This window comes from Vanessa cardui, chromosome 11 (assembly GCF_905220365.1).
Source record: "Vanessa cardui chromosome 11, ilVanCard2.1, whole genome shotgun sequence".
Taxonomy (NCBI): Eukaryota; Metazoa; Arthropoda; class Insecta; order Lepidoptera; family Nymphalidae; genus Vanessa; species Vanessa cardui.
In genome coordinates this window covers 3,359,157-3,384,585 of record NC_061133.1, presented here as the reverse complement: position 1 = coordinate 3,384,585, position 25,429 = coordinate 3,359,157, and the positions used below count along the sequence as shown (strand labels likewise).

At 32.3% G+C, this 25,429-nt stretch overlaps 1 protein-coding gene across 3 annotated transcripts in view; it reads right to left on the bottom strand.

The window, feature by feature from the left end:
- Positions 1–25,429, bottom strand: part of LOC124533560 (nitric oxide synthase-like) — a 47,472-nt gene that overhangs the window by 6,739 nt on the left and 15,304 nt on the right. For all 3 annotated transcript variants that reach the window (XM_047108924.1, XM_047108925.1, XM_047108926.1), the window contains exons 2-9: positions 7,747–7,883; positions 6,408–6,570; positions 5,429–5,520; positions 3,528–3,669; positions 1,959–2,098; positions 1,203–1,377; positions 581–762; positions 12–126 (exon numbers count right to left, since the gene is read on the bottom strand). In XM_047108924.1, coding sequence (XP_046964880.1) covers positions 12–126; positions 581–762; positions 1,203–1,377; positions 1,959–2,098; positions 3,528–3,669; positions 5,429–5,520; positions 6,408–6,570; positions 7,747–7,883 — 1,146 coding nt within the window. The remainder of the gene's footprint in view (positions 1–11; positions 127–580; positions 763–1,202; positions 1,378–1,958; positions 2,099–3,527; positions 3,670–5,428; positions 5,521–6,407; positions 6,571–7,746; positions 7,884–25,429) is intronic.

The window sequence follows — 25,429 nt, the reverse complement described above, 5'->3', positions numbered from 1 at the left end:
TCGTAGCTCACTTGATAATCATATGAAGGTCTCATGTAGTACAAAGCCATTTCTTGATGAAACACCGAAGTAAGAGACGATGACATCGGAGGAACAATCCAGACCCAATCTGAGGGACATCCACCCCTGGAAGAGAAATCTATTTATTTCAAGCTCACTTTGGTATGCAATAGAGTAATTGAATTGCTTTGCATAACAAAAAGCCATGGAGCGGCACCAATACATATATAAGATAACTATCAAGAAATGCACAATACAATACGTTGATGAGAACTTGAGATTCTATTTACATTTTATATAAATTGGTAATGATAGAGCGTGCAAATTTGTATACGTCATAAAAAGGAAAAACCCTATGACGTCAGATAGAAATCTATCAAACGTCATACTTAGAAAAGTAGCCATTTAATTTGTCCTTGAAATTTTGTAAATCCTTCTCAAATAAATTTTCTAGTACAGAATAAGGCCGCTACAATTATCGATTTCTTTTTCAGACAATAAAATAGTCATTCATTTGTTTCCTTATAAACTTTCCTCGTTCCAAAGAAGATGTCCTTTATAACAGTCGCATCTCACTCACCTGCTTTTATTTTCGTTGTCCATGTGTTTTATGAATTGTTCGGAAGCCGAGTGATGATCTACAATAGACACGTTGTCTCTGTGAAAGCTGTGAAGCACCGCTATGTTCACTTCTACTAACGCTTTGTCTTTCCATAACGATACGTAGGACTCCGTGTCTAGACCCATTTTAGTCGCTACGCTCTGCAAAGGAAAATTATTGTTTTAAAATTCGAATTCATTTCTCCAATTTCGTTTTCATAAAAGTATTTATTTATCTCATATAATTATTTTAATCTAGCTTTATGGATAAATAATTTGTATTAACATTCTCTAATTAAATTTATATTTATAATTAAACATTGATTGCATTAATTAAAATTATCAACTGCAAGTGGCATTACAATATAATAATTTATATGATAAATTAAATACAGAATTGCATTTTACTATGTATACTTGTGTTTCTATTTGTAGGGTAACTGTGTAATTACCAATAAAGACGTAACACTTTCATCCAAAATCAGTGGAATATTTAAAATATGTTTAACAGTTCATACTGTGTAAATGTCTCATGTGTGTCATATGGTCCATTTTTGATTGGCAAGGAGACTGTCGTAATGTAAATAATAAATATAAAGTACCTGAATAACATTAAGTCTGTTAGAGTCACTGAAATTACGACACCCTATCTCCGTACCCATATACCAGCCATTGAAAGCAGTTCCAGTAAATTCGAGTCCCCCACAATCTAGTCTCATGTTTGAAACAGCTGGTAGAGCATACCATTGTAAACCCAAGTCCTTAAACCATTCATATCTACAAAAAAAAAATGATTAAGAATTTTTATAAATCGTTGAGACAAATTCCAAATTTAAATTAAACCAAAATAAAAAACGTTCTAATTTTAAATTTGACTTATTTATTTGCAAGCATTTTTTTTACCGAATGTCATTATCAAGAATAAGCGAAAAAGTTTTCATTACTTATTAAATTATTTATAAAAGGCTGTTAAAAAGCTTTGTTCATCGACTATTGTGTTATAGTATTATATCTTGTCTATTAAGGTTTTATTTTAATAATAAAAAATCATATATTTCTCTGTGGAGTTACATACACATAACATATGTTTAATTTACTTAGCGCTAACTTTCTAGGTATTGACGTCATGACTAAAATAATTTATAATGAAACACGTAACAATTTACAAAAGCATAAAGTTCTTAAGAATTTTCACCGTAAGTTGAACCAACATGGCCATCATTAATAACGACTTTACCAAATTCACAATTCTGTGTATATGTTTCAAGGTTTACAAATTAGCGAGTTAATATTTAACGCTCAATTATAAAGTTAGATGTATTAGCAAGTCACTTTGGTAGTTTTATATATGTACTTACTTCGGGTGTTCCATTTTAACCTCCATTATTATTTCTCGAGGTATATCGAAATATTCAGGATCTTTGCCATCAGCTGATACCACAATGGGTAAGATATCCCAAGCCGTATGAGGCGGCTTCCATCCAAGTTTTACGCAAACCTAAAAAAATTCAAAATATTTAGAGGGAAGAAATAATATCAATACATATTTTTTGTCTCATCGATAATATCAGGAAAATGGAATACCTTGATTATGTTAAATACTATATTTGACTAAGTAAGCAATAAAAAAATAAGACACTTATTAAATAAATTTAGTATTTAAATAATTAAGTGACACAAGAGTTGCCAAGTTTTGTTATTTAGAATTGGCACTGTCCCAAAAAATGTGTATCTTACATCCCAACTTCTCAATATATTAAAAAGGAAAACCTTCTAATGATAAGGTAAAGTTGAATGATAATTAAAACTTAGAAATGGTTGCTAAAATTGTATTCTAAGAACTCTTGTTTGTAGATATTCCAACATAATACCCATAATTTGTTGAGTCGAGATGGCCCAGTGGTTAGAAGTCGAGTCGAGGTGGCCCAGTGCTTAGAACGCGTGCATCTTAACCGATGATTGCGGGTTCAAACCCAGGCAAGCACCGCTGATTCATGTGCTTAATTTGTTTTTATAATTAATTTCGTGCTCAGCGGTGAAGGAAAACATCGTGAGGAAACATGCATGTGACAAATTTCATAGAAATTCTGCCACATGTGTATTCCACCAACCCGCATTGGAACAGCGTGGTAGAATATGTTCCAAACCTTCTCCTCAAAGGGAAGAGAGGCGTTTAGCCCAGCAGTGGGAATTTACAGGCTGTTGTTGTTGTTGTTGTTGTACCAATAATTTTGTTCGAAGATCATTCGTCTAGAAAACATAGCACTTTGTCTTCGAACTTGAGTCTTATTCATATCTTATAAAATATTGTTATATCTGTGATAATATTTGATCTTATTTCCTTGATGATGATGTCGTACAAGTAACGAAATAAAACCAACGCCTGAATAAACACCATCCTCGCATTTTCGCCGACATCGGTTTTATAACACGTGTAACAAATTCGATAGAATGTATTTTCGTGCAAAGTAACAGGGTTCTGTCTACCAATTTGCTGGCAAACGTACAACACTTTCACCCCCAATTAAATTTCGGTTTCAAAACGACAACTGTCCGTTTTTCTTCCTGCATATATTTACTTGGTGTTGCTGTGATTTTTTAAATAACTTATATATATTTGACTAGCTGTCTCCCGCGGTTTCGCTCGCGTTTTATGAGTTTGTTATCATATATTAGGCAAAAAAGTAGTCTATGTCCTTTCTTGGAGCTCAAGTTTCCTACATGCGAAATCATCAAATTTAGTTCATTGGTTTGGTCGTGAAAGACAGTCAGACAGAGTGAGTTACTTTCACATTTATAATAGTAATATAGATTGGTGCTAAATAAAGTTTACTGTATCTTCTTTAATGTTACGCTAATCACCTAACGTTAGGTATCCTCAAATGACGATGGAATCATGTGAAATACATCGCGTATGGATTACATACCTCGGTAAACTCAACTCTGGCCGGATCACCTAACACAGTCCCATCTGGTTCCATGTAACCGGCGTAGCTGATGAGCTGTGGATTCCATATCCTGTAATCGTGTTTGCCGTCCGTGCGCTGGGGAAATATGGTTATCGCTGACCTGAAAATTGGGAACGGGTAGAGATCTCGGTGACTTTTTTTTTATTTTTACAAAAGTTGCTTTTTGTCAGCCTATTTAATTGAGATAAAATTAAATGTGTAAAAAAAAAACTTTACCTACATTATTAGACGGAATAAAGACACGAAAATTATTTTTTTTACATAAATAGTCTAAACGCAATTCTTTATACAATCATACATATAAACCTATGTACTTCTTGAACCAATCTATAAATTGAAAAAAACGCATCAAAATCCTTTGTGTAAATCTCAAGATCTAAGATCCATAAGGACAGACAGCGTTAAGCGACTTTGTTTTATATTATTATATTTATAAATTATTTTTTATTTATAAATATTGGTCAACATCACATACATTACTCTGATCCTAATGTAAGTAGCTAAAGCACTTGTGTTATGGAAAATCAGAAGTAACGAAGGTACCACAAACATCCAGACCCAAGACGACATAGAAAACTAATAAACCTTCTACATCGACTCGGCCGGGAATCGAACTCGGGACCTCAGAGTGGCGTACCCATGAAAACCGGTGTCTAATATCTAAGAAAGATTTTATTACATACTAAAACCTAGCTTTTTCAGTTGGCCATTAAAAAAAAGGTATTTTGTCAGTGTAAATTAAAACACGCTATTACTGTATCAACAACAAGCTTATATTTATGACAAGTTATTTGCGAATTATTTTAGTTACATGTCGTTGTACTTTATACAAAATTATACTTATTGCATTATTTATCTAGTAGCAGAGTATTCGGGTAATGGAAATTTTTGGTTATATGTATGTTATGAAATAAAAAGTACACACACGTTGCATTAGCAACATATAAAAATGCAACGTCCTTGCAAATAGCGTGTACCAAATCCTAAACGATATTCTAAATAAAATAGGGTAAAAACTCTTTTGAGGAGAAAATTGAAAACGTCACACAGAATTTCGTCGTGTAATAAGGTTTTCGTAAAAGTTTCCCGTCCATTCATTAAGACAATTGTGGTGATGGCAACTCTGCCCTTTTAATTTGCTTTGTTATAACTTTCATTACGCGTTTTGTTTCATTATGAGATAAAAGAATGAAGAGCCTTGTCGAACCCGGTCCGTTTATGTTTAAACAGAAGTTGACACTTTGGAATGATATTATATTTATATAAAAAGTTTTGTTAAAATCAACAGACAAATAAAAAGACAAAGAGTGACTTTTTTAAGTCTGCGTGAATGTATCATTGCTACATCGCTTTAAATTATATTAAAAGAAGCGCGAAATTACTAAATCATAATATTGCTTAGTAATTTCTTAGAGATAGCGGACTATAATATAATGCGTAATATTATTTTTGAATATGCATGTACTGTGAAAAAAAACGTGGATTTATCGAAGCAAATTCTGCATTCTGAATTTTTTTTTTAAACATCTACTTAACTGGTAATAATTATCTACTATGTTTTACATATATTAAATTAAATTGTAAATTTAATTTCCGAATATTACCAAACTTGCGTTTTTATATTATTTGTACATCAGCTTACTGTATCCTTAAGAATATACAGCTAGAAGAATATTTTTAAGATTTACAAGCTGAGATACTGTATTAAAAGCAGAAACAGATAACCGCGCTTTGCTAATACCAAGTATATGTTACTGCAATATTGTTATTAGATACTCTTATTGGTGTATTAATTCATAGTAACGGCGACACGGAGTATTATACATTAACTATTATGCTGCAATGCTTTGGACACTCACCTTATATTCCCTTTGTTGGTCGCGTACTTGATGTGATTGCAAAGCGCTTCGAACATCCCACTGGCTGTGGTCACCGCTCTGCAATCAAATATCTACAAGAAAAAAAGAAAACACAAATTTAGAAATATTTCACAGTAAATATAATCCATAAAAAAATCAAATACAATAAAAATCATGAATAAAGTTTTAGAAGACCTATTGCTACTTTGTATTGTTTTTTTTTTTCTAACGCAATAATCAAATATAACAGCTTCGCCTTGGGAAGATTTTCCAACCAAATTTCACTACGATCGCTAGAATTTCTTGTATTTGTAACCAAAATTGTTACATGAATAATGTGGATCTTAATCAAATATCATTTATTGAAACCTAGATAGTACTAATGTTTCTACGTCCTTAAATTGTATTTATAATTATCTCATCTCGTTTAATATTATATAAAACAAAAATATATACAAACATTCAATGCTGGATAACAATTTAGTGAAATATTTTGAATGTGGAAAACAATCCACGTTTTGAGCTGTTTGAAAGTGGAACATAAAACAAATAAATAAATGTACCTATATAAAGAAATCTCTCATACATTACTAAATGTACTCGTACTATATAATTTCATTGTTAGTCATAAAGTAGTAAAGTAAAGTAACAGCCTGTACATTTCCCACTGCTGAGATAAGGCCTCCTCTTCCATTAAGGAGAGAGTTTGGAAATATATTCCACCACGCTGTTCCAATGCGGGTTGGTGGAATGCACATGTGGCAGAATTTCGATGAAATTAGACACATGCAGGTTTCTTCATGATGTTTTCCTTCACCACCGAGCACGAGATGAATTATAAAAACAAACTAAGCACATATATATAGTGGTGCTTGCTGGCTTTGAACCCGCAATCATCGGTTATGATGCACGCGTTCTAACCACTGGGTCATCTCAGCTCGTTAGTCATAACGTATTGAATTATTACATTTATTATTACCTGTAACTTCTTCCACTGTATTCTTCCAATACATCGCGAGGCATTCCTCCACGCTAGCTTCGCTCCGAATACCAGTTCAGCTGTTTTGAGTTGATAAGTATCTCCTTTTCTTAATTCCTCTTCAACTTCTTGAAGTCTCTTAACGTGGGCGTCAGTGTTTTCTCTAAAAATATTATATTCATAAAACTTTGTAGAACGTTTTACATATAATGCAAATGGCTAACGTGAATGCAAAAGTTTCTATGTGAAATGTAAGCCTTAACTTCAATCTGCAGAGAGTTGGTTGTTTTTTTTTTCTCAATGAATGCTTGACATATTATATAAAAATTAGTATAGAAGCCTCTACCGTGGTCACAGAACTCGATCAATCTGGCAGTCTTAGGTGATGAATAAAAAAAGTAAGAACTTTATTACAAACAACTAACAACGTTTTAAATACCGATATACGGATCCATGTTTCTAATATCACAAATGACGAATTTCCATACACACCTCTATCCACTTAAGATCCTTAAGAGTTAAATTTATATAAATTCTTTTTTAACCTACGTATGTTACGTAACTAATTCCTTTGCAAAATTGCATCCTGTGTGCCTTTAATATAAGCGGTGTAAGTCTGTTGTTCATTAAAAAGTCTATGTGGCTGTTGCACCTCATGCAACTTTTATGTAAAAAAATGTTATTTTTTAGTTGTAAGATTGGGTGCAATAAAGAATAAATAAATAAATAAGTGAAATTAGTTATTACGCTTTTTCTTTGGACTAGGATTTGAAATTAGAATATTAAAAATATTATTTATCTATTTCAACCAAATGAATAAAAAAATATTCTTATGGATCTTATCTTGGATGGATTGGATCTTTAAATTTGTACTCAAGATGTGTAAAATGTAAGGAATGTTTACAAGCAAACGTAAGTTTATTCATCCATACAAACAAATCGAAATGAATCAAATCGATATGTTTGTTTGGGTATGATTGTTATCGTGTATATTTGGGTATATTTGTTTATATTATTATTTTGGTAACTCAAAAACATTCAGATAATTGAAATTTCAAAAATCGAATCGATATAAAAACGTTGTAAATAATCTATATTTAAGACTAGCTGTGCCCGCGAACTTGTACGCGTTTGAATTTAAAAAAATTATATCAGTTATCGGTCCAGCTATTCCAGAGATTAGCTGGAACAAACAGACAGACCGACAAAATTGTAAAAAATGTTATTTTGGTATAAGTACCCTGTATAAATACATATGCATTTATTAAAAAGGGCTATTTTAATATTAAAAAGAGACACTCCAACTCCACTTTGGTATAGTATGTATAGAAGTACTTACCTGCGTATTGAAGAATAATATTGTTTAAGAAAAGCTTGAGCCTCTTTGTATACTTCTTCCACACTTCTCGGGGTATCGCCTCTGTTTGGAATGTCCATAATGCTATTCTGACAGACTGCCGCTGAGCATTTCGTATTCTGAACCAAAGAAAAAGGTTTTAATCAATTTACATGTAATATACAAATAGTTTACATAAGTATTTGATATGAGACTCAATTCGAAATTCAAATTTTAGATTCGCGTTTTTTTTTCTATCCTGTTGAATCCGTGCACAGCGTTAAATCTCTTTGTAAAATAGATTGTGCCCGTATCACGGGCTTACCAATCCTTTAAAATAGAACGCAGCTGTACCACGCCGTTTTTAATAGAATTTTGATAAATATCGATACAAAAAGGAATAACATTTTAAAAGTTGTATAACTCATAAGTGCACAAATAATATATATATATATACATTATATATCTGTCTATGTATAGTGTAGCTACTAAGTCTACGACTGGTACAATTTGCGCATCCTTTAATTAAATATTACAAAAATACATTCTCAAAAATACATGCTTCTGAAATCTCAATAAAATTGAATATGGAACGGCTGTTCGTTTTTCATATTTGAAATTCAGTTTTTTTTTTTCAATATAATAAATAATGTATGGTCAATTTTAACAGATAGGCAACACAAGATTATTTTAATAAAAAAGTGAACTTAGTATTTTTGAGTTTCAGATATTATTTATGTATTTAATAAATATTTTATTTAATAATATAACGAAATGACACGATTCCACACGGCCATGATCTATTATTATTTTATTTTTTTATGTAGCCTTGACATTATACCTATTAATAGTTCCCATCAAAATATAGATTACGAAGTTTCTATAAGAACTTTAATAAAGTATATTTTCAACTTAATTGCCAATATCACTTCCAAAAAAAAGTACAAAATATTAATAATTAATTATAAGAATGCGCTATTCAAAAATGAAAATTATTCATTTATTTCTCTTTAAGCAAACCTAAGACCGCTCCAAAAAGGAACGAAACACTTTTAGAGTTTAAACTATTAGAGGAAACCCGAGGAATGCTTTGAAACGCGAGGTACCGTTGGCCCGTGTTATTGCACAAGGCTACCGCGCTTTAACGCTAATGTGCATTTTTCAGCCATTAAATCTTCTTTAACGAGGAACAAATTAATATTTTATGTATCATATTGATAAATCCTTCTCAACGATTCTTGTTTGATTACCAATAGAGAAGGTAAAAGTTTTATGTGTGTATTGAAATTTTAAATATAATATTCATTTTATTATAAGTGTCTACTAATTGTTGCTGAAATATTTTACGACTACTCTACAGAGATCAGACATAACAGAGTTCTTGATTTAAAGGTCATATTATATAATTAAGTAATTATAAAAAATAATAATATAAAAGTGTATTATTGACGGACTGTTTAGCGATCCGTAAAAGCTGTAGGCTCTTATTATTATTATTATTTTTTCTATGTAACTATACTAACTCTAACTCGACTCTCCAAACGTCATACTACTTTACTAGGTTTATTAGCCAACTGTTAGCCGCAATTTGTTTTGCGTTCTCGACTGTGACAGTCATATCTATAATAAAACAAATTTGTAGTTGTTTAGATTATTCTACTGATATGCGTTACTGAGGGATAGTCGATAAACAAGTACTGACGCCACAGATTTACTAACGCCAAATACGGAATGAATTATAAACGCAATCTTAAAAATATCATTAGTTCTCGTCCGAATTTGAACCTGCATTCTTAATTCACGTACTCTATTGTTTGAGCTATATCGACATCTACTATACATAGAATCGTTAAATTTGTAAATGAAATTAAACTAAAAATCTTAGTTATATGACAATTATTAGCATCTCAAAACCTTTGAAATATGTGTCATAATAACGATAAGCTGTTATTTTAAATGGATATCGGTAACGAAGTTAATTGGATTGATTTATATGTATAAATTGACCTCGATTCGATTGTAATTTGGCCCAAGTTGTTTAACAAACATGAAGACAATCAGTGTCACACCGGCCCAGCTATTGCGACCGATACCCAAGGGGGATCGAATCAGAGATTGAAAGACACAAGGAATACGAGTGCTAACAACGTATGCTCTTATCTTACTAACATAATATATGACATATTATGTTTAGTATATTATTTCATACTACCAACCCGATCCCGGCTTTGAAATACTGCATACTTTTATATATACTTATATGGCGCAATACTGATACTAAATATTTTACTCAATTTGTTTATTTACGACATCGCATTAGGAACATCTAAAATTATCATTGTTTCTTTACTATATTGTATGTGTATTATATGTAAAAAACCCTTCCTTTCGAATCACTCTATCTTCTAAAAAAAACGCATTTTAATCCGATGCGTAATTTTAAAGATCTAAGCAAACATAGGGACGAACAGCGGTAAGTGACTTTGTTTTATACTAAGTAATGATTGACATAAAAAGAAAAAAAAATAGTAGTATACTGTATCGTTTAATACTTTCGTTTTCGGTTCTTATATGGCGATATATTTTTTTATATAATGTGATAATGTGAGTATATGTTTTGAATAGTATTATTCTTCAAAATTAAATAAAATAAAAGTTTGTCTCATACTAGCTAATGGGGAGTAATCAATGCAAAGAGGTTGTATATGAAATAGTGTGGAAATTAACAAAAGCGCTGTAAAAAAAAAATGTATGTAAATATATTTGTGTACACAGTTAGTATTACTCTTATATTGGCTAATATAATTAATCCGATAATTTCATCCGTACAATAGGGTGATATATTTCAGATAACACACCTTCCATACTAATTAAACCAAGTTACTTAAGAAACATGACGTGAACATCTTCTAATCTGGTCTGCGCTGTTGTGGGCAGTTCCCTTGAGCCCTGCTGGGTTCAAGGTTCAATTTATGACGACGATGAAATATTGTAATAAGGTGAAGTAAATTGGATTATCCTGCGTATTGTCAACATTTTAGCTCATCGCGTGTTTTAAATAAATACATAACGTATACACATATATAGACTCGTGTTCTTGTTTAAAATAAAAATAGATTGCCGGAAAATTCAATGTTTTTTACATTGTATTTTTATATGGAATTATTATTGATTAAATTTATTTATAAGTTTAAAGGAAAAACAACATAAAATATTTAAACGTTTCAAGCGATTTTTATCTTAATAATAGTCAAATGCTGTATTTTGCAGAAATGACAAGTATATAAAATAATACAAGTGGTTTATCGTGGTTTCACCCGCGTCGTATTTGAATCATATGTTTTATATATGTCGGAATATCTGATGATTAAATACTTTCATTAAAATCACTTACTTTAGAGATTTGATTCTGGCTGGTCAGTGAGGTTATTGTCATTTTTTTATGGAATCGGTTGGCGGACGAGCATATGGACCACCTGATGGTAAGTGGTCACCGTCAACCATAGACAATGACGCTGTAAGAAGTATTAACTATTCCTTACATCGCCAATGCGCCACCGACCTCAGGAACTAAGATCTTATGTCCCTTGTGCCTGTAGTTACACTGTCTGAATCACCTTTCAAACCGGAACACAACAATGCTGCGTACTGTTATTTAGCGGTAGTGTATCTAATGAGTGGTTGGTACCTACCCAGGTGGGCTTGCACAAAGCCCTACCACCAAGTGGTGTTAGAAAAACAAGGAATGTGAGCTATCAACAAGGATATGACAGACGGTGACGCGGTTTATAAAGCATTTAAAAATCAATATAAAAAGTCAGCTATAGGTTTGTTGTATTATTTCGTGAGTATATATGTAGAAGATGACCCCGAACCAAACAATCTTGCCAACTCCCCGTCATATATATAACATCAAACTATTTTTTGTGATGCACATATTATATGTTAGTATAAAAAAGTAAAGTAACAGCCTGTTAAATTATCCACTGCTAAGCTAAGGGCCTTCTCTCCCATTAAGGAGAGAGGTTGGAACATATTCCACCACGCTGTTCCAATGCGGGTTGTTGGAATGCACATGTGGTAGAATTTTGATGAAATTAGACACATGTACAGGTTTCCTCACGATGTTTTCCTTCACCGCCGAGCACGGTAAACACAAATTAAGCACATATGTATAGTGGTGCTTGCCTGGGTTTGAACCCGAAATCATCGATTAAGATGCACGCGTTCTAACCACTGGGCCATCTCGACTTAAAATATGTATAAAACTGTTAATGCTCCCAAATATGTGCACGGACACCAATATACATCTTTATGATATGAGTTTACATAATATTTTTATTGAAGGCAATTCATAGAAAATTACATCAGCTGGTAGCATTAATTACGATGTCACAACAAAGATCGTGTAATTTACGGTGTATCAAGAATTATCCGCGGAAATGACGTTCGAATGATACGCGGAAAGATTTTAAACGATTCGTTTAGATATTTTTTTATTCTTATAATTAGGATGACAATGACGAGCGTTGTGATATCTATACACATAGATTTATATGGATGTTTGTCTGTCTAAGAGGAGGGTATGACAGATTCGTATGCCAGCAAATAGCATAGCATATTATGTTCTCTTATGAAACCTTTCCACCTTAGTAAAGAAACACAAATATCCAGATGATCTTCTGACATCAATCCACACAAATTAAGAAACAACTTCTGTACCCCCTTCTCCTAGAACCTCTTTGTCTGTGTGCGTAGAGCGTATACATAAATTGTTGCTATATATAAATAGAATAACGAAGAAATATAATACGTTCTTTGCATTTCATGCGATTATATAAATCAAGTAACAATTAAGTGTTGCCCGGATTAGAATCCTCAATCGAACTTTACAGTAACATATTCAGCCAAATTTATGATGCCCCAGTCACCTAGTATCATAAAATTTAATCAAATAAAATTTACTTATTCCTTCAATGATATTTATTAGAATTACCTTATGAATATTCATATGATAAAATCTAATGCGTTTCTAATCCGGTTTAGAATACATCGTCACGTGTTTGATTAAACAAACATGTTGTGTCATTGTATTAGATGCTACTTCAACTGACATAATAATCGTTTGAATAATATTTTATCACTGTAACATACTGATCAGTAAGTTCCCACCTATGACATACGCTATATACTTTATCATTAATAGCAACTAAGTGTTCTTTTTTTGAAATCATATGATTCATTTATTAAAGAAAATATGACTAAAAGTATATAGCTAGCTGTGCCCGCGTTCGGATTCAACTAAGGAGTTATTTTTGTAGTTGAAGTTATTCCTTATTACATCGTACAGATGTTATTTTCATATTACAAACAGACACTCTGTTTATATCTATAAATTAAATACAGTATAAAAGGCAGTGTTATCACTTATTGGCGTATTTAATTGTTAAGAATTTTGCAAATTGAAATCATCAAAATACGTATGAGTTCACTGCGAATGTGGGCCATAATTTTTTTTTATCCTGTTTAAACACTAATAAACCTTTAGGAGACATCAAGATTTGTTGTTCCTGGACGCCTCTATCTAGCTCTATCCAGTCTTAAGTATATTTTAATAAAAAAGGTGGTTTTAAAAATATTAAATTCAAAATATTTTTTTACATAAACTATACAAATAATATGAATGCGAAAGTGACTCTTATCTGTCTATATGTCTGTCGCTCTTTTAAGACCAAACAACTAAAACAAATTTCATAAAATTCGTTATGAATCAAGCTTGACCTCCAAGGAAGCACATATTTTTTATGTCTGCTAATAATAACCAACAGCTAAAACGCAAGCGAAGCCGCGGGCGCCAACTAGTATCACATAACAATAGAAGTATTGATAAATCTACACTAGTATATTATGAAGCAGATGTATTTGTTCGTTTGTTTAAACGAGACAATTTCAGAGTTTTGGTACTTATGCGATTTGGTAAATTCTTTTTGCTTTGTATACATGATAGCTGAGATGGCCCAGTGGTTAGAAAACGTGCATCTTAACCGATAATTGCTGGTCCAAACCCAGGCAAGCACCACTAGATATGTATATGTGCTTAATTTGTGATTATAATTTACCTCGTGCTTGGCGGTGAAGGAAAACATCGTGAGGAAATCTGCACGTGCCTAATTTCATCGAAACTCTGCTACATGTGCATTCCACCAATCCGCATTGGAACAGCGTGGTGGAATATGTTCCAAACCCTCTCCATAATGGGAGAGGAGGCCTTAGCTCAGCAGTGGATAATTTAACAGGCTGTTACTTTACTTTTTTATACTACTTTTAAAGTATTGTTTTATGTGTTACTTTCTTTTTTTATTTTTACATACATATTGAGAAATATCAAACACTGCACAGAAAAATACGAAAGTTAGAATGCTTGGAACGACTAGAATTTCGTACTGCTCAGATTTGATATCCATAGCTTTCCTTTGAGGAAATAAAATTACCACTCAGAATACACAATCTAGTCGAGTAATATGTCTGAGTGTTCACAATAATCAATTTTCCTCAATCTATTATTAAATTCACTTCAATGATATGCAAATAAATCAATTTGTGTCTGCATATCACGTTTCGTATGTGTACGTAACCTTATTATCATCTAATAGTCCACGTCGTTTCATGACATTGTATCATTGTCTATATAATCGGACTCGATCCAGCCTAATCAACGGCTTGTCCGATCTGTACGCCTCGATTGACATGTATTGACGTACCCTTATTAAGACAAGTTGCTCGGAATTTATATTAACATAAATGAATACGATTATTCCTATTAATTGTTTTGATTCGTATGAAATATTCGAATCCGATTTTACGAATGATACCTTAAAATTTATTGTATTGTAATTGATACGATGTATTCGATATTGTAACCGACAATTAAAACGGACAGATCTGTTCTTGATATTAAATATATTGTGGAAAACGAAACGAATGAAAACTTTCATGATTTTATCGAATATGCTTTAAATTTATTATTGTTTATGAAATGTCCCGAGATGGCCCAGTGGTTAGAGTGTGTACATCTTAACCGATGATCACGACTTCAAACCTAACACCACTATACTTTTATGTGCTAATTTGTATGTATAATTCATCCTGAGTTCAGCGGTAGAAATTAATTAAATGACTGGAAAAGCCTCGTCAGGAAACCTGCATGTGTCTAATTTCAATGAAATTCTGTCAGATGTGATTCCATCAACCCGCATCCGAGCAGCGTAGTGGAATATACTCCTAAACCTCTGAAAAGGAGATGAGTCCTTAGCCCAGCAGGTAGAAATTTGACATTTCATAAATATATTATTGTTTTAACCGTACAAAGTCGCATCAGGATTACCCATAACTGTTTAGTTGCATCGAGACTAAAGTAACTATAATTTATATATCGATATTTAAAACCAATAAATAATAAATTTATTTTTTACACAAGTATGCAACATGAAACAGATAATACAAACAGCGAACAGAGTCAGCTTAAATAATTGTGTAGTTATCAATAATTTAATGTTTTAACTAGACTAAGTAATTGCTGTCGTAAAAATGATTTACTTCCCCTATATCTAGCAACAAAAACTCGTTCATTATCTTTAACAGAATCCCAAGGAAAATAATTAAGCGTTTCGTTCATTTTACGAAATTTATCGTTAATCATGTTAATGGTTTTATAAAGAATACCGATTACGAAATCGTTTCATATTTTAACTAGTACGATTATGTTACAAATAGAAAAAAAATAATCGAATTTTATTAACATTTTAAGACAACAACAACAACCTGTAAATTTCCCACTGTTGGGCTAAGGGCTCCTCTCCCTTTGAGGAGAAGGTTTAGAACATATTCCACGCTATTTTAATGCGAATTGGTGGAGCTTCTATGAAAATTGACAAATCCAGGTGCTTGCCTAGGTTTGAACCTGCAATCATCGGTTAAAATACACGCTCTCTAACCACTGGGCCATTCGCCTTTTTCATTTTGAGACAATTGCAATAAGACTTTTCTATGCCATAAATTGCTTTTAAAATTTAAAAAAAAAATTTAAAAAAAGAATTTGCTCGAAACTAAATTAAAAACAAAAATAGGCGACCACTTTATTGCAGTTCTTTATTTAAATTTCGTTACGTCGTTTTATTTTCAGAGGTAATACGGATCCGGCCAATCAGAACAATACAGTTTGTCACTCAAACGGGTTCACTGCACTTAAACCGTTGTTCGCTGGAACTGACTATGTAATTGAGATAATAGCTAGGCAACTATCTTGGCAGCATTCAACGCCAGTGATTCATAGAAATAGGTGATATCCACTTTAATAGATGTAATTTGAAATGTTAAATCATTGCCGTTTCTCTAAATAATCGTAGGTTTTTATGTAAAACGAGTGCAATTCAAATTACGATTGTCAGATACGACGATTACATCCTTCGTCGGTCTCTGCAATTATGCCTTGTAAACTTTAATAACTTATTACGTTAAACATTTACAACATTTATATAGTATTAATAAAATAAATCAAAATCTAAATAAACTTCAAAAGTACTTTACAAGCACTTTTGAATCGTCATTTTACAATTAAGTGAAGCTACCACCGCTTCGGAAAGTAGATTCTACTGAGAATAACAGGTAAGAAATTCACTAGGAACTCTTTTTCAACATTTAAAAAATACAGTCGTATAGTTAAATACAGTTATAAATGTGTGTAATATATCCTGCCTGGAAGTCAACGGGTATTAACTCCACGCTTTTTTATCATCTATAAAATACATACTTTTAATAAATGTTATAAGTTACGTTTGCAAAATGACTATCGGGATTTAGTTCTATCCTATCCTTTTATACCGTACCAATTCGTATGCCGTGACGATAAACGGTATGACGTCACGACTAAATGATTTTATTCGTCTATTAAATAGCTATAAGACTATTCTGTAACAAATTACTCAAATTTCACGGCAGAACATGAATGAAAAATGTCATGAGTGTGATATTTGACGTTGAATAAGTCTAATAACTATAAAATATACCGGTTGCACGTTTCAAAATATAAATGTAAAACCGACATTTTACTAGTGAGAAACGAGGTGGATTCTTAGAGAATTATAGAACGAAAACTGAGTGACGTGGTCAAGGAAGTGACGTCACATTTCAGACATAGTAAAAGGAAGGGTATCCATCCGTCTTGGGTTGTTTAGTTGGAAACAAGTTTGTGCCTGTCAAATGCATTCTTGATAAAATAGGATAATATTTTGTTGATAATAACTGAAACTTGGTTAATCAGTGTCCGTCGATAGTTATTTAAATGTTTATTGAATAGTCGGTTATCCTATTCTTCTAATATTATAAATGCATAATTTTGTGAGGATGGATGTATGTATGTTTGTTACTCTTTCACAAAACACCTACTGAACAGATTTAGATGAAATTTTACTGTAACATAGGTTATTTTACAGAATAACTCATAGGCATACAATTTATAATTATTTTAGGTTATTTGATCATAATATAATGATACATATCAAGTGTCCGTGCGAAGCCAGGACGGTCGCTAGTAGTATTATATGTATGTATTACTAAATTATACTCCATATTTATTTATAGGTTTCATTTTAAAATAAGTTACAATAACATAAAAAATATTTATGTCACGTCAATTATGTAATTATAAAACGGATAAAACTGTTAAGCTGTAATATATTAGTAATAGAATATATGTAATCACTACTTAGTATAAATCAAAGTCACTTCCCGATATCTGTTTGTCCCTGTATATGTATAGTACTTTCAAACTACGCAACGGTTTTTGATGCGTTTTTATTTTAGGGAAACTCACAATATCCATTTTTTATCCTTTACTCTTTAGGAAAAATAATGGCTTATTTACGATGTTGTTTTAAAAAGAACTGCATTAATCCTCATCCAATTTAGTACATTAAATACATCGTATATTTAATATAGCCCTAATCTAATTGAAAACGCTGTAAATATTGTTTATAAAGACATTTTATAGTAAATTTAGTATCAGCTTTGTATCCGTAAGAAGCCGTGGCGAGTTTTAGTAATTATGTATTAAAACCTTCTCCGAAACGCTCTGCATGCGTCTCTTATTCAATATACATATATAAAACTGTTCCGTTACTGAGTGACTGAGTGACTGACAGACAACTCACAACCTAAACCACTGTATCCAGAGACTTGAAATTTGGCACCTAAGTGTCCTAGAGGTGCACTAAGAAAGGATTTTTCAAAATTACCTCGGGATAGGGAATAAATGGGATTTATATTTTCGAACCAAACTAGCCCTATTTAGCATGCAAGTGGTTTATAACAACAACTAAAAACTATTTTTAGGATATTTCAACATTCCCAAGGGATAGGGAATAAACGGGACTTGTATAGTATAAGTTTTATGTATACTGTTTTATATTGAGTACTTGTTTTCAAATCAGGCGTTACCAAGAAATGTCTTCACATTTTGAATACTCAACAACAACAACAACAGCCTGTACATTCCCAATGCTGGGCTAAAGGTCTCCTCTCCCTTTGAGAAGAAGGTTGGAACATATTCCACCACGCTGTTCAAATGCGGGTTGGTGGAATACACATGTGGCAGAATTTCTATGAAATTTGTCACATGCAGGTTTCCTTCACCGCTGAGCACGAGATGAATTATAAAGACAAATTAAGCACATGAATCAACGGTACTTGCCTGGGTCTGAACCCGCAATCATCGGTTAAGATGCACGCGTTCTAACCACTGGGTCATCTCGACTCTTGACTCTTTTGAATACTCATCTAAGTCAATATTTTTATTCATCATTCTGAGTTTATATAAGCTAATTGCAATACCATGTTGATATCAAGTTGTTTAATACAATGTCAACTTGTTCCAAATTTAACATGCACATTAATTAGTTTCTTATCGGTTGAGCAATGTATAGAGAAAGCTTTTTTATATTACATTACATTAGTTGTTATAATATTGCTCAATGATTCGAATAGTACTCGCTATGATCAATCAAAGCGCCGTTTGATAAATGTTCGTTTAACAAGAATCTGATAAGGAAAACACGTCCGGGGTAGTTATAATGTGTTTTATTATAATTGTTGTTATTGTCAAAAATATTTTTTTTGCGCGTGTTTTTTATGGCTTTTTCTTCTTATTTTTAAGATATTGAATTAAAATGGTTATTTTTTATTAGTATAAGTATTTACTATGTTTTTATTTTTATTTGGATCAGCTCGATATTAAGACATTATCTACGAATATATTATTCACGACATATTCGCGGCATTAGAAATTACTTGTAATGTTTTCTAGCGTCAAATAGCAATACTTTGTAGTGTTAAGTTTTATATAGCGGTTTAATTAGTGAGTAAGCCAGTGTAATGACAAGCATGTAAAATTTAATTGCCAATGTTTGCGGGGCATAGGTTGTAAGGAAAAGTATATAAATATTTCTTAGAGCGTCAATTGAGATGCATCGGATGACACATTTGTAAGTTCATCTAACTATAGAAAAAATATGTCAGTTTAAACAATTACTTAGGACACATCTCATATTTGAGCTCATTACAGCGAACTACTGGAAGAAATCACGGGACAATAATTGAACATAAATATGTATAATATGTAGGAGAAAAGTTTGGCTACGATACATGCAGATTTTTTTTTTTATGTTTTCTACACGTCATGAATCATAAAGATAGAAAGCAATTAAGATCATGACAAACAGCAAACCCTGTTCTAACCCGCGGCGTGTTTGAATCGCAGTTGTTGCATATTGACTTTAGACTAAGCCCACCGGAAAACCACTATTACGCGATGTCTACATTGCATGAAATACAGATATGGTTTTTATTATTTTTACGCATGTGGATAGATTTATTAATGTTCAACTCTTTTTTCTTTTATGAAAATTTCTGGATATTTTCTTTATAGATACAAATCTTTCAAAGAGTGATTGTTTCAAAATGTTGTTTCTATTTTTAAGGGTCAAACATTGATCACGTGACGTCTAAAATACCTGTATTTCTAACGAATATAGAAGATATATATTTATTATATAGAGTTAAACATGGTTTGCAATTTGAAGAATAATAACTAATTCATTTATTGTTTTCTATGAGTGTATTTTTTAAAGTTGTTTTTTTTTTTTGGCAACGGTTGTACTCCCATTTAGTAAAATGTATTATTGGCTTTGGGGAATTCGCTCCCGCACCTTCGACCCTAATCATGTATTAATAAGTCATCTAATGAAACATTAAGTATATAAAACGCTAGTGTGCGTGTTCCGCATACACAAACAACACCAACACATAGTTAAGTCTTAAATAAGGTAAGTCGATCGTCTCTCTTAAATTTAGTAGCCCTTGACTTCACGGCCATGTTTCCATTTTTAAACGTTGAACTTATGATAATATGTTTACATAATATTGCTCTAAAGAAATTATAATTGTTATGCCATGCAGTTAAATTAAAGTGCTCTAAAAATGAAAAAAAAAGACATGCCTTATTGATATGTCATGACGGTACTGAGCACTAACAAAAAGAACTTTAAGGGGACACAATTGCATCAATTACATAGAAAAAAATTTAATTCATAATATCAAAAAAAAGATATATATAAAATATGAATAGCCCATTTCACACATATCTGTAATAAAACTTAAAATGAAAAACCATAATAACAGGAAAAAATCCTGACTAATATCTCCACAGATTTTCAAGAATTCTCGATAGAAAAAAACGGTTTCACGAAGAAAAGGATTCCAATTTAATGCCCGACAATCAATTTATTCTACAACAATAAAATTAAATTTATAAAATACGTTGAACCCAGTAATAGCTGCGCCCGCGGCGGCTTCTCTTGGGTTTCCCCGCATCCGTGTCACGTCCATTCTCGTCTAAGGATCGTCTGAGATGATTATCTTTAAAATATATTGTATTTTAATGCGTTTGAGACCGTACTCATAGCTGTAAAAATAAATGTAAGCATTCATTCAATATCAAAATATTATAAGGGATCACAGATGTATATAATTGCAATGTCGTTTTTACTTTTGTCTTTAAATAAAAAAAGAATCATCAAAATTGGTTGACGCAATTTTGACTTATTTACCTATTAAATTTAAGACTTATATCGTTTTCATATGGATACCGTCATCAGAACTGAACTAAATTAAAATAGAACCACACGGAAAACACTAGCTTTCGAATAAAAAAAAATTATCAAAATCGGTCCACCCAGTGAAAAGTTATGCGGTAACAAACATAAAAAGAAATTAAAAAAAAATACAGACGAATTGATAACCTCCTCCTTTATGAAGTCGGTTCATAAATAAATACATATTGAACAAAATAACTTACATTACTCTGATCCCATTGTAAGTAGCTAAAGCACTTGTGTTACAGTAAATCAGAAGTAATTATAGTACCACACACCCAGACCCAAGATATCATAGAGAACTAATGAACTTTATCTACAGCGACTCGACCGGGCATCGAGTCCGGGGCCTCAGAGAATACCCATGATAATAGGATGTACACACTACTCGACCACGGAGGTCGTCGAAATACATAATAAACAAGAATATATTCCGGTAAGGCTGCTTCTTCACCGCCTTATACGACCGCTAATTATACAATTGTCACAATGACGATGCAAGAGAATACTTTATTCATGGACAGAACTGACACTTTCCATCATAAAATATATTAGCACGTTCAAAATATTTAATGTAAATAACTTATCTGTGCTAATATAATAAAGAGGTTTTATGTTTATATTCAGGTAATCTCGGGAAAAAAATCGTCATAAATCATATCTTACAAAATACTGGACAAAATCATTACTGAGTTTCATGTGGTACTAGTTGTCGCCTGCGGCTTCGCTCGTGGTTGTGGGGGTTGGTTGTCATGAGTTTTTAAAAGGATTCTGTGTCCGAGATGGCCGAGTGGTTGGAACACGTTCATCTTAACCGATGATTTCGGGTTCAAACCGAGGCAAGCACCACTGTTTATATGTGATTAATTTGTGTTTATAATTCATCTCGTGCTCGGTGGTAAAGAAAAACATCGTACAAAAACCTGCATGTGCCTAATTTCATGGAAATCTGCCACATATGCATTCCACCAATCCGTATTGGAACAACGTGGAGGAATATGTTCCAAGCCCTCTCCTTAATGGGAGAGAAAGCTCAGCAGTGGGAAATTTACAGGCTGTTACTTTAATTTTTTTTTACTGTGTTTTCCTTGGATGTCTTGCCTCAAAAAATGTAACAAATTTCATCAAATCCGATTAGTTGGTTTGATCATGAAAGAGCGACATACAAACAGATAGACAGAGATATACATATAAAATATCAGTATTAGATTAAATTATATTTAAATTTTATCATATTTTATTTACAAATAAATTGAACCCGAAGCCACGTCGGTAAACTAGTAATCGAATAAATAACCAAGTAATACAAAAAACTAATTGATGGAAAGCCTATTGAATTATATATTGGATACAATGATAAGCATTTTCATAATGAGTTTGGACACTAATTAAGCTCAGAACAGAGACAAATGGATATAATATTTGGCAAAGCCTGAACATGTAGACTGGCACATCAGGTGGCTAGACCTGTGGGTCAAGTTACAGTGGTGTTATATAACTTTGGTATTGTTTATGTTATGACTATAAATAAACAAAAGTTCTTTGGGACAATTTTTTTTTCATCAGCACCATTTACAGAATTTGAAAATATTTCCACATGTTTCCCAAAGAAATAAGTGTAGTAAAAAAATCCAAATAGTTTAAAATTAGTTCATTGCTATGATTATACAAATTTTAATGACAATAAATGTGTTTGTGTTTATAAAAGTAAAAAAAGGAAAGTAACAGTCTGTAACAACTTGATATCAACATGGTACGCTACTCAGAATGATGAATATATTGACTTAAATGAGTATTCAAAATGAGAAGACATTTCTTGGTAATGCTTGGTATGAAAAAGTAACAGCCTGTAAATTTCCCACTGCTAGGCTAAGGCCTCCTCTTCCATTAGGAGAGGGCTTAGAAAATATTCCACAACGCCGTTCCAATGCGAGTTGGTGAATGCACATATGGCAGAATTTCGATGAAATTAGACACATGCATGTTTCCTCACGACGTTTTCCTTCACCGCCGAGTACGAGATGAATTATAAACACAAATTAAGCACATATATATAGTGGTGCTTGCCTGGGTTTGAACCCGCAATCATCGGTTAAGATGCACATGTTCTAACCACTGGGCCATCTCAGCTCCATTGCGTTTATGCGTGTTGTTTAACATTAAACACATACTTGATATCTAATAATAAGAATATTCATCGCTAACAAGAGAAGCACAATTGATCGAATGCAATTAGGACTAATATACTAAAATTATAGCCCATTGACCTACACGACACGCAATTTTGAGTCGGAATAATCGAAAAGACTATCATGATGATTAAACGTGGGTTGATTCGTGACATGCTTATTCCATTTGGTGAGCCAGCATGTTCAAGTCATCGTTATTATAAAATTTAACGTCCTGCTTTATAAAAATGGTAAAATTACTACATTTTTCGACTTCATGGAGTCAGATATATATGTATATGTATGTATAGTTAGAGTATAGTTTTGGTTTTCTTTTAAGAGTCAATCGGAGCGCTTCTTCTAACAAATTGTCACTTTATCGAAATCGAATTAAAACGTAATCGTTACATGATTGATCAACCGTTTTACTATTCTACTAACAGAACCATGTGAGGATCCAGATATACCAGAACCGAGGACAAGTGATTTAAAAATTATGTAGGGTGTTGACAATTACAAAATCGTATTACTGTCGATGTGTTATCATTACAGATGTATTTTTGACATCATTATAAAGTTGCGTGAAAAATTTTTTTCTTTATCTCATAACCCAAGTAGAGACTAGAAAAAAATTATAGATCCAAAAATCCGTTGTGTATAAATAAAACGTGACTAAATAAAATAGATATCATGTAAGCTTCAAATAATTTTAAAATCAAAGCAATGCTATTTAGTAAGACTTGTTTTATCAATCATTATATATCGATCGTAAATTACTGAAAAACGACACACAGTGATACGGTATGATGATACATGTATGCTTTAAATACTATAAATATTATAGTCAATGTCGAATATAACTTTATATGACATTTATGATCGTGTGTGTGTATAGAGTTGTGAACAGAATATCTAAATAGGACATTCAAATTTTTACTCATCAATAAACTGACAATGTTAGGATGTGTTTGTAGTGAACATATCGTTCAATCTCATCACAGAGCTCAGAAATGAAATTTTATTACAACATGAAAGGTTGTGGTGATTGAAAACGACCATTCAAAGTTACCAAAAGGACAAGCAAAGTAATTCAGTGACTGGGTCAATTTATACGACCTCGCGATTTACAAGTGGTGTGCAATAAATTAATAATATAGCACTAACAAGTAGTTCGAGAAACTCGTTCATTATTTTAATACAATATCTTGTCTACAGACGAGTCTTTGTTATTTAATTAGCACTTTTGTACGCGGTATCGTTCTCACGACTTGCGGGGTCTTTTGGGAAGTTGCTCGCCGTTGCGCAATTTCTTTGACGGATTTACCGAGAAGCGTTCGGTCGTTCTTTTAATAAAATGTATGACTAAGGTAAGATAGGTAGGTTGAGCTGAGATGGCCCAGTGGTTAGAACGCGTGCATCTTAACCGATGATTGCGGGTTCAAACCCAGGCAAGCACCATTATATATATGTGCTTAATTTGTGTTTATAATTCATCTCGTGCTCGGCGGTCAAGTAAAACATCGTGAGGAAACATGCATGTGTCTAATTTCATCAAAATTCTGACACATGTGTATTCCACCAACCCACATTGGAACAGCGTGGTGGATTATGTTCCAAACCCTCTCCTTAATGGAAGAGGAGGCTTTATCTCAGCAGTGGGAAATTTACAGGTTGCTACTTTACTTCATTTTTTTACTTTAAGTTAAGATAGGTAAGTAAAAAAGGTAAATGAAATTGACTCGAAATTGCAGACAACGTAAAAAGTGTACTAAAAACTGATATAACATGAACATAACATGAAAATAACTGTCAATTCAATGGTTTCAATCCACTTTCAGACTATTTACAGTCAGATGACAAACATATTTGTATGTTTTAATCGCCAAAGGTATTTGTACCTTTGTTGTATCTTTCTATTAACTTGTGTATGGCATTTAATGTGCCCGCATGTTGTACCAGGCAGTATCACAATCAGAGTTAAAAAATCAGTATTTCATTTTGGCCTCTCTTTGTGTATCAGCTGCTATGTAGTGTTGATGATGATTGTTCTTATTGGGATTCCAGATTTTTAAATTTATCTGAATGGTCTTCGATCAGTCTGTCCATGATAAGATTAGCTCTATTATGTAATGCTCATGTAATAACGTAATCTGGATTGCAAATTTATAAGTGCAAATTTGCAAACCAGAATCTTGTTTGTGCTTCTCCATCTGTTTCTCACCCAGAAATTTTAGAGGCTCTAAGAAGACAGGCTATCACTTGAACATTTTCATAATTGATATTAATTTTATTTCTCTCTCCTCGCCATAAACA